We start from the raw sequence: 13,655 nt of genomic DNA, 5'->3' as shown, positions 1-13,655 counted from the left end.
GTGTTTTCACCTAAGCCATAAACATGACACCGGGTGACACGCTGATCCTTTCTCCAGTCAGGGGACAGGAAATCTTCTGACCAATCAAATCCTTAGAGGGTTGGGCATAGAGAATCAGCCTCCCCACCCACTTTGGAAATACATAAATAAGGACTGCTAGGACAGACAGGACACACACACTTTTCCACTACTCAACTATTCTTGGCGAAGCACCCTGCAGGAAGACTGCAGACTCCAGATAGATCCAGAGACCAGACTCTAGAACCAAACTCTAGAACTTTGAAGCAGAGAGGCCTAATTCACAAGCTGAACCCTTCTCGGCAGGCCTGCAGAATCTAGAAACCTGATTCTAACCCCTAAACTCCCAAGGGGTTCTCACCTTCAACAGCTGGGCTGTGCTGTTTTGCTAATCTAGAACCCTGTGCTAGAACCAAGTTCCAGACCCAGAAAGCAGAGCTGTATCCAGAATCCGTCAGATCCAGTCCAAGAGGCCGTGCAGACTGCAGGGCAGTGCTGAGAGCAGAACCCAGAGTGCCTGGAACCTGTCCGGTGGCGAGTGAAGTCCAAACCCTTGACCAGATCTGTGATGGACCCATTCCATTCCAAAGCCTAGGAGTGAGTATTTAGTATAGAAATGTCCATAGTCATCTCTTAGTTGAAAGTAATCTTATTCCATTTCACCCTTCCAGAACTGCATTATAGAACCTCTTTTGTCTATCCTAAATTCTTCTCTCCTCCACATAATTCTTGATAATTGTAGCAATAATCATCTTTGTGCTAATATTTTCTGAAGAGGGACAAGTGTTTTGACAGACAGAGATCAGAGCGGTGGCGCTGTGGTTCTGGTGGCTGCCCGTTGAGTGTTTTGCTTCTTCATAGCTCCTTAGTATATGCCTATCCTTGTTGGTAAATCTTTAAAGCACGATCTGTCATTCTGAAATCTTGACTTTATTTCTGAAAAATCTACCTTCACAAAAACCTTCGTAACTTTTGAACCGCACGTCCTAGGACCTAAATTTAACTGTCATTTTGAAGCTAAGATCCTAACCTTTCCAACATTCCAATTTCTTATAGTTTTTCTGTAATCTCGTTTCACGCACGCATAAAAATTGCAGCGAATTGCAATTTAGCTCCATTTTAACTACATGTCAAAATAGCTGTTTCTTGTTTCCAACTGCTGAAATCGTTTTCAATCTGATAATCCTTCATGAATCATTGCTAGTGTTGACCTGTACCAATCCAAAGTAATTCTCACTAGTGCTAAATCTCCTTTAGTGGATTAAAATCATTTTAGCATATTTTCACTTTCTTTGCAATCACATCCAAAGTATTCTTTGCCTGATTTAAAAGCGTACATGTTTTCCATAAGCGTGCTGAGGGAACTGGGATTGAACTGCATTATTAATTGTATCCCTGAAACCTGTGTGCCCTAATTTCCATCTATTCATATTGCATAGTGGGGGGGAGTGAGTAGTCACAGGGGAAACAGTGATCATATTATCTTTTGTTTGAAATCATATCAAGTTTATTTCTGTGTTGCATTCTTTCAAATCCTTGCATTTCCTTGAATCATACAAAGTATTCTCTGCTACCTTATCCTTTCTATTCCTACTCCTAACTGATTAAAGAGATTGTTGATATCGTAATATTACCCATTGCTGCTCACTGTTCATATTAATAAATGTGCTATTAAGATATTATTTTATTCATAAAAGTGTGATATATATACTGTTCAATTCTTCAAATAAACCTTTTAATTTGCAAAACAAACCTACTTCTTGGCTCAGCGAGGTCGGGGATATTTAAAGAGAGGGGTGTTATATAAGGGTTCATCATCTAGATTTAAAGAACTTTGACATAAAATATATAAATAAGGGCTTCCATTGGGCTTCCCAGATTAGGCATTGACTTATTTGGAGTGCTGGATTGAAGTCACTTACACACACCAAAGATTATATGACGTTACACAATGCTCTAGAGACATAGCTCTTTCCGTAAATACCAACCACGGTCATCCTGAAGCGACTAAACCTACCACTGATGACTAAATGCTCAATATGATCCAGAGCAATGATCCTGGGCAGCTTCATGTAACATTTTCTTTATTGGGGGTATTCCCTCCAACCCCCAACCTCCAAGGGCACCCCCCCAACCCTAACCCTAACCCCAACCCTAACCCTGTCCCCAACCCTAACCCTAATCGAAAATCCAACTAAATGTATTCAATGAAAGTGCATTTCGATGGAAATTACTTTCAATTAATACATTTCGTTGGATTTCAATTCAATGCATTTATTCTCGATTTATAGTTCAGATACCGAAGGGACAATAGAATCCTGTGGAGGAAGAAGATAGAGAAGAGGAACAGAAGCATTGAAGACTGATTTCAGTGGGGCAGTGTGAGCGAGAGGTTGACCAAATAGAGAAATGGAACAATAGAAAAGTCAGAGCAAAAAAAATGAGAAGAAATCAAATGTTTAGTGGCATGGGAACATTGGCATCTACTTTTTTAAAGGGACACCCTGCCTTAAAGAAGTGACCTTTCTCATCCTGAAAGTTTGCAAATTGCAGGAGAGTTTTCAAAACTAAACTCCATGGAAAACGAGGTTTGAGGGCACCCATTCCTTGCAGCATTATAGTTAATTTCCAAAGAAGGGAAAAATTCTGTAACTGCCTGAGATTGGAATAATTGTTTTTCCCCTTCAGTCTGCATCTTACTTCTCACCCTTCACTAGCATGCCCTGTTGTGATTCTTCCATGTGCCAAATGTACCAATAACAAAAGAGTATGTGATCTGCACTTTTCTTCTGGGCAACACAATACTCAATTTACATTCCTAAAACGTCATGCAAGTCCAAACTGTCACACTTTACAATTTTGCAAACATACCTTGCTGCATGGCGCCACCCAGTAAACAACAGAGAGGAATGGGAGGCCCACTGCGACCGCCAGGACCACAAGGCATTTGACTGCGATGGTCTGCTGTCGCAATCCTGACAGGTTCTCATACCAAATGGAAAGGAGCTGTTGCTGGCAGTTTGGATGGGCTACAAACTGTTGCAAAGGGGAAATAAAATGAACAGAGAATGGAATGAAATTAAAATACATGGCATGCATTTAACTGATTGGCTGGGTGGAGGGAAGCATCGACATGAAATACTGCAGTGTATACAAGCAAACTTTTTATCATTTGGAATAACTAATTGATTTCAGGTTGGCATTAAGCTGAATGTCACTGACCAATCTCGCAGCTTTGAACATATATAAAAAGTCCAGGACCTTATATCGGTTTGTTTGACTTTATTTCAGAGTCGTGGCTACTTAAAGTCCATCAATCAGAGATATACAAAATATATAACACAATCACACATTGCCATGATGACAGAAGCAAATACCAATGCAAGAAATCTGAGAACAGAGAAATAGGATTCATGGAAATAATACAAAGACTAAAATAGAAAAAGAAATCCCTCATAGACAGTTGCAAACAATGAAAATTCGAGTTATATAAATCACTCCCTCATTTTGTTCTGACACACAAAGCAGAAGATGTACGTATAATCACAGATAAACATGTTAAAACATCCGGCAATGATACAAAATATTAAAGAGCATGTCTGCATTAGATAAGACACTTTTCCCAGAACGCTCATTACTATAGGCCTGCTGTCATAACTGGAAGAAATAGTATTTAGTAACTGCAGGACAGGTACATACATGCAGGTGTGCAATGACATAATAATTACGGTGGATATCAATATGTATGGTTCTACTTCAAGAACATTAATGCTGAAGGTCAAACCCAAAATAGATTGCATTTTTAAGGCTGATTTGGAGAGGTCTTCAGCAACATTGTGGTTCATTCCCCCCCGAATCCACTCACCCTGTCACCCTGGCTTGATCCTTTGGGGGCACAACCCTCTGAAACCCCCCTCAGGCCTTATAATGACCCAGACCCTCCCCAGGCATGCAGTGACTTAGTAAATCTGGCCTCTGGTCAAAGCACACCCTTTCTTGTGGCTTCCTGGTTCTGGCTGAGCTTGTGTGCTGTGGTGGGCGAGCTTTAGGGATGGTCTTTGGTATTTAGTCATTTTGAAACACGTAAAAAGGTATGTGGTTAAAAGACCTTATGTATGGAGTACGGATCAAGTGTGCCAGTCACACATGTATCTGCCCATGGCATTGCCCTGGGTGAAGGGTGAGGGTAAGCAATAATTGGGAAGAAATAGATTGACAACCACATAAGAACAAAATACAGTTTTTTTCGCACCCGGGGAAGGGCACTCAGCCAATCTGGTGGCTGGAATAGCTGGTGGAAATGCACAATCGAAGCCCCCTGTTCCAGACACCTGAGCTCCTTCCCAGGGTGTCGCCTTTTATTTTTCTTTCAGTGCGGGGAGGCTGCAGCCTCTCCCTGTTGCCCCTCTGCCCCCAAAATTACCCGATTCTTCTCCTCAACCCCTGCACTTACCTGCGGGACTGGAGCATTGCACTCCCATCCCGGCGTTCTTCCCGTCTGGCCACCGCCATAGACATGGAAAAGGGACTTAGCTCCTTTTCCATATGGTAGCGGGAGCGGGCCATTAAAGGCCCTGTCCGCCCTCTTGGCAGGGCATGAAAAGCATAAGGAACAAAGGTTAAAATGCATGCCGTGGCAGACCCATGAAACAAAAAGTGGTGGACAAATTCTACAAAACAAAGGTACTGCACATCCTCAACTTTGCTTGAATGGGGGTTTTGTACTGATGACATAGTTATAATATATGATGAGCTCTCAGTAGTGGGGACAAGCCATCACTTAAGAAAAACATATGATGTCTGAAGAACAGATAAGATTACCTGTAAAGATGCAAATGTGACAGGGGCTTGTGTTGGGGTCTTTATATGAAGCTGTAGATTTGTGTGATGTACTTGGTGTTGATTCAGATATGTGGGCATTGTGTTTTGGGAATAAAAGGGCCAATAATTTTAGGTTATATAAATTTGAATGGTAGGTTTAGAGGTGACCCTCAACATATTATTGACGGCATGGCAGAGCTGTTGCTCACAAGTAAGGTCATTTTTGTAACCAGAACGTTTGTCATTGCTTCTCGAAAATGATGTGGGAATAATGGACACACTCTTTTTGAAGAGTACACTCAGTGATGGAGATGTTTTAAATAGTCTTGGATCATTTAACATAGGCCGGAAAAGCCAATCAAGATAATTGAATACACAAAAGATCAGATAAAGCACATACATAAATCTAAGCCCAACCAAAATGAAACTCATGCTCCTCTGCTACACCTTCAAACAAGAATGCAAAGATGGCTGAACGAGATGCACCTGGATTGCATCTCCCCCCACTTGCTTGTATGCCAAATTACTCCAGTTCGTAATGGACAACATATTCTATATTCTTTCAGCACCACATCAACGTAAAGCCCAGTCCAGGTGGTACCAGATCATGCTGCTCCACAGGATTAAGCCTCCCTACGAATTCTGGAGTGTGGTACAGGCTCTCCTGATTACACACATTGATGGGGTTAATATCCTTCTTGCTGGGCTAACCATGAGCTTCACATAGTACACCTGGCTTCCCGCAAAACAGTCCATCACACCAAAGCCTGCCTTATCATCGATCCAAAATATTGAACCACATCGCTCCATCCAGTGCTATGTTCACTGGCTCTCCATTCCTGGCAGGATCCTTTAAAAAAATGCCATTATCACTTACAAGGCAGACTCTTGCCTTCCTCGTGGGCAAACTTAACTGCTCTCCCCTAGGCAATGGACCATTGCTAGGCTGGAAACATTAGCCCGCAGGGAATAGTCCAAGAAACAGTCCTTCTACTGCATTGCAATGGCATACTTTAACACCATCTCAGTGGCAATCAAGACAGTTTGAATGCTCCTCCAGTTCTGGAAAAAAACTGAAAACCATGCTATTCATGGAATTCCAATGCCAGACTTTGGTGAATCTGTTTGTGCCACTCTGGAGGCACTGTTACTGTCGTCCTGGTCATTGAATTCTAGTACAGCACTCCTTTGATCTCAAGCTAGGCCTGTGCTACATAAAACACAAACACACTTGTAAAAACAAGAGAGACAACAACCAATCAGGCCTTTCAGGAGACTTCCTGCAGTACAGAACAAGGTGTTGAACAGTAAGCAGACGGCTGGTGAAGCATAACTGCCTATATTTATAAATGGCTCCCTTAGTCATGCTCACATAACAAGGGTACCATCTATGGGCCTTAGTAACATGGGTGCCGTCATACGCCCTTTTTATCAATCTGGCATAGAACATACTTGTTCCAAAAGGTTAAAGCTTCCTGATGTTGATGTGCTCAGATCCCATCCACCTTCCAATACCACTTCCACAGGTGTTTCTAACAGCTACTGGGACACCTGAATCCAAAGCCTTTTTGTCTGAATTCCCTCCAGTAGAGAAGACCATGTCCATCTCTCATCAAAGGCTGAGAACAGACTGGAAGTCTGCACTGACTCTCCCCTCGTCTCCAAACCTGCCTGTGTGTGCGAGCCTGGAGTGAGTGATGTCTTGTATGTGGTGTCATGTAATGGTTGTATGATGTAAGAGAATGTTGTCATAGTAGGATTTGAGATAAATGGGCCTATGCCCCAGAAGAAGAGTGAGGATTTGGGGGCAGTGACACCTTTGTGGATTCTGGTGGCAGTGTGCAGTGTAGAGGAAAATGGATCCCTCACAAGTCCGGTGGATAGGTGAACACTTTAATAGCAGAAAACAGTGACAGCTAAAACCCAACAGCAACACAAGACACCAATTTCCGAGCACCCCCTTCCCTCTGAGCCCCATGCATTTATATCCAACAGGACACATGCTTTCCAATGTGAGGGGTGGTCTGAACAGGTCAAGGTTGCTTACTAAACCCATCCTGCTATAAAAGAACAAAGCCTCATTATATCAGCCTTTGACAGCAGCTGCGCTCTTTCATGTAAGCTAGATTTATCAGTGGGGTCACCCTGTCATAACTCAGTCAAGATTCCCATACTTGTTAAAGATACAAATCGCCCGGTATGGAAACAACGGTGGCGGTAAACCCACCGCTACCGTTGTTTCCATGTCGGGCGATCACAACTCCTGCAGGCGGGAGGTGATGTTCCCGCCAGGTCTGACCTGGCGGGTTTAACACCGCCCGCCTACAGGCGGACGAGGGAACAGCAGCAGCATTACGAGATGCTGCCGGTGTTTCCATGATCCCCATTCCCATTGAGTCGCATAGGACTCAATGGGAATGGGGATTAACACCATTCCGCCTCCGTGATTCCCGGGAAACCGGGGTTGTAATGCCCCGGTAATTCCGGGAATCACGGAGGCGGAATGGTAATACGAGTCCGGCGGTAACCAGGTGGTTTTACCACCTCAGTTATCGCCGGACTCGTAATGAGGCCCTCTGATACGCTTTGAGACAAGCGAGAGCGTTAGCATTATGAGTAGCTAAGTCAACCTTGAAGCAGGATTTCAACTTGCAAAGTGCATGCAGCTCTCATGTCCGAGACCAATGCTACACCCGTGCAGTTTCCACCCTGGGAATTAAGTTTAATGCATTTAAGTGTAGTGGTCAGGGGAGGCTTTCAAGCGTGATTGTAGTAATACAAGTCTGTGACTGAGAAAGTGTTGTGACGTCACATTAATACATTTCTGCACTGTAAAATAGGCTGCTCCCACTGTATACGTTAGTATTGCTTAGGTTAAGATTAGCAACATGACAGTTTACAGCCAGTATTGGGGCCATCTGTAGAAGAAGGCTGCATTGACACTAACCCTACTGCGCCTGTGAATGTGTGAGCCTGGTGTGATGTGTGTGGTATCAACTGCCAGAGTTTGGTAGGTAAGAACATAGTCTCTTGGTAACGTTCCATCTGTTAAGGTTATGCCAGTTGCCTGGGTGGTGCAGTCACGGTAGGTCCTACAGCGTAGTATCTTGATCACATTCTTATGCACGAAGATCAATCGCGCAATTGCTTTCAGTACTTCATGCCTGCATCATCCAGTGGCTTCCTGAAGTAGTATCCTATAATGTCCTTATGGACCTTATGGACAGAATTGGCTGCATAACTATGCAGGCTTGTGAAAATAAAATAAAAGTCTAAAAGCAAGTAAAGCAGCCTGTGGCAGACCTCTCTGAGAGACACATTGTTTGGAGCTTGTGCATGATTTTGCAGTGTACTGTTGCTTTAATTGAAAGACGCAGGGCATGAAGTGTCATGGCATACGAGGTAGTCTGCGACAGTCATCCCATATCAACTGCGCCGAGGGGGTAAGTACATGATCATTGTTGACTGCATTTAGCTCTAATTCGGCTGGACACTTCTTGGAACTGATTGTGTGAATATTATATCATACAAGTGTGCTCTATGCAGTAAAATGACATCCATGTCTTGTGATTCTACACAACCACCTCAGACTCAGGATGGTCCAGTTCAAAATGACTCTCACTGTATCCCGGCTTTAACATCTCCATTAGTTGGTATACTTCCGTCACAGATCTTCAGCTTGCCTCCCTATCAACATCTAAAATAGCTATGCAAACCGCATCAACCCCAAAAATCACTGCATTTTTCCAGAAACAGATGAACGTTACAGGTTTAGCACACGAGTTACAAGGGGCCCCACCAGTGGTGACTGTGGAGGAAACCTTGATGTCAGAAACGAGAGCCCAGGGTCTGGAAATAGGATTGAGGCGAGGAAGTAGTAATCCTCTCTAAGTGGAAAAATTGCCAAATAGACTAATAGAAGAACAGACCCTTATTCAGAAAGGGAATATCAATAACTTGGAAGCGGAGCAGCATCTGGCTCTGGGGAGAGAAGTAATGGAAGAATGCAATTTGCAACAAATACTTTTTAAGTGGGGAAGCATGTTGCAACCGTTGCAGAATTACAAGGTATATGAACAAGACCAGGAGTTGCCATTAACTGCCTCTTCAGGGTTATACCCCAACTTATCATCCTCATTAGACGATTAGGCATCTAGCTATTCTAATCAATTCTCACAGGCCTAGAGGGTAAATCCAACACGGGAGCTCCGCCATTCTCAAACCTCGATTCCAACTTTGAACTTTTGAATTTATCACCTTGGTTAAGCTATACAAATCGATTAACGCTAAGATCAACGGCCAAGCTTTATTGCTTGCCGAACTGCCCCCCACAGTTTCTTGCATTGAAGGGTATATAAGACCCGCCAGATTTTGATTGCCTATTGAATAAACCCCTTACGCAAAATAGTGGAATATTCAGCACAATTTGATCCTGAGTTAAATCCTGACCTGTCTATAGCCTTACATAATATAGAACCCAGGGATGTATCATATACTAACCCTCCAGAGGAAGTGGTTCGGCCGATGGACTCCTCTAACCTAGATACACCACCTTCTGTTTTATTCGTGTCTAATGACATGCAAGCAGAAGAGTGACAACCAATTTATGCTATCTTTAACCAAAGAGCAAAACCCAAAGTGAAAGGGGAAAATAAGGCTAAGAAATCGAAAACTCAGAAGGCTGTGGTGAAGAACAGTAAGTATGGCTCATGGAAATGTATGCAGGTGCTGTCTATGCTGCAAGCTCATTTAAAGCCTTTGAGAATGGTTAAGCAGAAAAAACTATTCTACGAAGAATCAAAACGAGGAGCGGAAGGTGAACCACAGGCCTGCTAAGAGAAAACCAGACATTGAAGGACCAGCTAACATCAATGAGGAAGCAGGGCTGAGGGAGTTGATGGATCTATCACAGTACCCCATGAAGGATGGATAGGGCATTGATGAAACTGGTATAAATCAAGTTGCGGCCAAACCAGCTAATATAGAAGTACAAGGGCAAATGAAAATGAATGTAAGTGCTAAACAGGAAATGACATTTCTTACATTGGAACAGAAAAGACTGGGAATGAGAAATAAGTGCAGGAGACAGATAAATGATCTACCGAAGACGCTTTCATCTGAGCATTCAGATGATGACTCCAGTACATGCTTAATATTAGAAAGAACTCCAATTGTTAGGGACAACACTATCCTAAATTGCTCAAATGTGCTTAGACTTATAACACTATCCCTGTTTTGAGAAACATGCAGACATTGACCAGGTCGAAATTCGTTCAGAACATGAATAAGATCGGGAATGTCTCCACATAAACTTAAAAATGGTTAGGTCTTATCTACTTGAAGCAGCAAAGCTATTATTGCCCAAGCGTTGTTATCTTTCGGAAGTCAATAGGTCAGCTTTGAAGAGATGTCAGTTAAAGACCAATACATCCCTTTGAAATCTAATACCAGCAATAATTACTCTTGTTCAAAAATCACCTGCTCCGGTACAGAAGGGGCAGATAGAAGCATTATAGTAGATTACAATTCTAAAAAAATATCACTAAAAGAAGATACATGGTCCTGGTTGCCTTAATTCTGAGCAAAGACTAACTAGATCTCCCTACGAACTCAATCACGGTGATCATAACCACAAGAGGATCAGCCCATTTATTTCATTGGCAAACTCCCTGCTTGCAACTATGGATTTAATATAAATGTAAGCAACTTGTCTTAACTCTAAGCCGGTAAATGATGGGTTTACTACTCTGCTAATGCTTGCCCTCAAAGGTCTATAGGGAAGACCGTCTTCTGGGTTATTAAAAGCTGTGCAAACTGCGAGTAGGCTATCATTATATGAATGGTTTCATCCCAATCCATGTATCCAAATATCAAAGTTAAAATGGGCAATAACAGGGGGATCATCTTTGGGGATGTCAGCATTGTTTAATATCTATTGTAATACTGCTGCAGCCGCTATGGAGTTATTCTTAATGCTGTAGTGGAATCTTTAGATCTTACTCTACATGGCCTGGACATCTCCTCGATTGTGTTGGGAGGGGATCTAAACATAATTTGTCCTGAATTGGATGGAGATTTCCCAGCCCAAACAATGGGTGGAATACAGGCCAGGGAACAAGGCTCCAAGTGGGCTGGTTTGATGAAGCGAGAGATCTGTACATGGTTAATGGAGCAGTAAAAGATGATATTCTGGCAAAAACCACATGTTGGAGAGGCAACCAGGTAGCCCTAATAGATTACTTCTTTGTCTCTGGAAGTATTTCCATTTATATTTCTGATCACGCTACTCTCCTCACTAACTGGTGGCTCCCAAGGGTTACTTCGATTAAAGACTACTGGCCACCAGCCCTGAAAATTAATTAGGGTAGATTGTGATTCAAATGGGATGAGAACCAAGTTGAACATTTGCATAAATCTTTGGTTAATGCATATGCAAGCAATGAAAATAGAGTAATTGGCTTCCTATTAATGTAAATGGATGCTCTACTGACGCTTGCAGCCAAACCATCGATAATGAGGTGACGCTACTTTAAACATAAGCATGTTAAAGTACACATATGAATCAGAAAAAGCGTTTGAAACAGGAAATTCATAATCTCCCTCAGACCAATATAAAAGTAATGGTAAAAGAGCCCCAAAGAGCCCCAAAGACTAAAACTTACATTTTAAAATTGGTTAAGGGGGTAAACAAAAACAAAACAATCTGGGGAGATATGGAAATTGTTGAAGCAGGGTGACAGCATGTAGACTGCTCTGCAGACTAATCTGATAGAGGAGCAGGCATGGGGAACTAGTTCACTGCTTTGTATAAGAACATTGCACATAACGAGCAAGATTAGATGAATCCTAAATTGGATACACGGCTGTCTGAATTCGATAGAGAAGATACCTTGTGCTTGATTATGAAATCTAGTTTATCAAGAGCTCCGGTCTGGATGGACTTTCAAATTTAATGCTGAGCTCATCCTGATATCTGGACAAATGTCTTGATGGTGGCTGGAGTGTGTTACCTGTGGAGTGGGCTGCCTAGTGGTGACTTGCTACAGTCTTTTTTCAGTCTCCATTGTGGAAAGGTGGAGCCTTACTTCAAAACCCCCAGCACTACGCGCAGCGTAGTGGAGTGTGGCTGGATTGTGTTACCTGTGGAGTGGGCTGCCTAGTGGTGACTTGCTACAGTCTTTTTTCAGCCTCCATTGTGGAAAGGTGGAGCCTTACTTCAAAACCCCCAGCACTACACGGAGCGTAGAGGAGTGTGGCTGGAGTGTGTTACCTGTGTTCCCTGGGAGCCATGGGTGCTGTGGTGGCGCACTTGATTTTGACCTTGCAATCTGACGAGTATGACCACTGGAATCCCTGCGACTCGCGCTCAGGCTAAACGTGCTCTGATGGAAGCCACGCCCCTTCTCCAAAACCAGAGCAGCCGAGTGGGCGACAAGCCGCTAAGCGGAGACAGATTAACAATGCTCTCCGCTGATAATCCCGCCGCCACTTCGGATGGAACTTCTGCAGCAGACCTTGCGCACCGAGCATCACACTTAAGTGATATTACACTAATGTGAGAGATTGGAAGTGAAAGTGAAAGAAAAGGAGACAGAGAGGGGGAGGGGGCGAGGGTGCCTGGGCAGCCAGGGATTTCTTGTAATAAATCTGTGACTGAGAGCGAGCCTATGCATGCGCCAGGACACGCTGCTTGCTTCTCGGAAGTCACGTGTTCTGCCTTAATACACTGCCCCCCCATACCCCACGGAACAGTTACCTCTCCCGATAGGAGTGAGACGGCTTGAATAAAGACAACGGCATTGCCGTGGAGCATGCCGTGGAACAGTGAGTACTGCAGCGCCCATGAGCCCTTAAATGCTGCACTCGATCCCCACCCAAACCGCCCAAACCTACCACCTCACGGAGATCAAAGTGAACAAACTGGGAATCTGTCCAAGGTCTGCAATGCGGATGTGGACTCAGAAGTGTTAAAAGTGTTAAAAGGGCTAAAACCCAATACCAGCTGCAGTACCTCAAGCACAGAGATGAACAAAACTGTTAATGGGTCACTGGACGCCAGGTTGCTCATAGAACACTTAACATCTTCCAACTAAATTTCGATGAGTGAAAGCCCCAACACGGTGCCTCAGAGTCAATCTTTGAATACTGAACCAACGAGAGGGCTAGTCCCCCCATTAAAATTAATGGCATGGCTGAGGGTTGCCGCGATGCATATGCCAGAGCAACAAAAAAAGCCAACTACCAACCTAATAAATAGGGACCAGATCCCAAAGGCTGGCCAGGTGTTGGCTGACGCCCAACGTCTTGAACTGATACCTGAAGCAACAGGACCAGCATCTGCGACAAAAGGACTATTGATGAAGTATGGAAGCACTTAGACTCCTGGAATGACGGAAATGATGCACCAAACCACACTCAGCCCCCCTGCCGTCACAACTCATTAGTAATTGCTGACCAAGTAATAAAAGATCTAGCAGCTTTGAATTCCACACTAGCGCAACCCATGAGAGTATCCAACTCAACATCATGTGGAAGAACTTTGCCCATGTCATTGAAAACGCACTACAGGAACAAGAGCCTCAGTGAAGTGATGAGCCTCAAACTGAATACGCTGTCCTTCGAGGCAAGAAATGATTAAATCATAACCTCCCAAAAAAGAGCTATGCGTGCGGCAAGTTCAGATAACGAGGCTAGCTGCGCCTAGAAATGCTTTAAGGGCCAGGAAAAAACAAGCATAAATGGAAGTGACGAGGAGTGTGCACATCCAATGCCACAGAAAGAATGAGAAGAGATCGAGACGTCCTCTTCCTCTGACT

General features: G+C 43.5%; 1 protein-coding gene across 1 annotated transcript in view; it reads right to left on the bottom strand.

Annotated features, from left to right (window-relative positions):
* TRPC6 (transient receptor potential cation channel subfamily C member 6) overlaps positions 1-13,655 on the bottom strand; it is a 1,461,060-nt gene that overhangs the window by 842,689 nt on the left and 604,716 nt on the right. The window contains exon 4 of the mRNA XM_069639093.1: positions 2,890-3,054. Within this exon, the coding sequence (XP_069495194.1) occupies positions 2,890-3,054 (165 nt within the window). The remainder of the gene's footprint in view (positions 1-2,889; positions 3,055-13,655) is intronic.

The sequence above is a fragment of the Ambystoma mexicanum genome, chromosome 7q, assembly GCF_040938575.1.
Source record: "Ambystoma mexicanum isolate Mex_15411 chromosome 7q, UKY_AmexF1_1, whole genome shotgun sequence".
Taxonomy (NCBI): domain Eukaryota; kingdom Metazoa; phylum Chordata; class Amphibia; order Caudata; family Ambystomatidae; genus Ambystoma; species Ambystoma mexicanum.
This window is presented reverse-complemented; position numbering and strand designations above follow the sequence as displayed.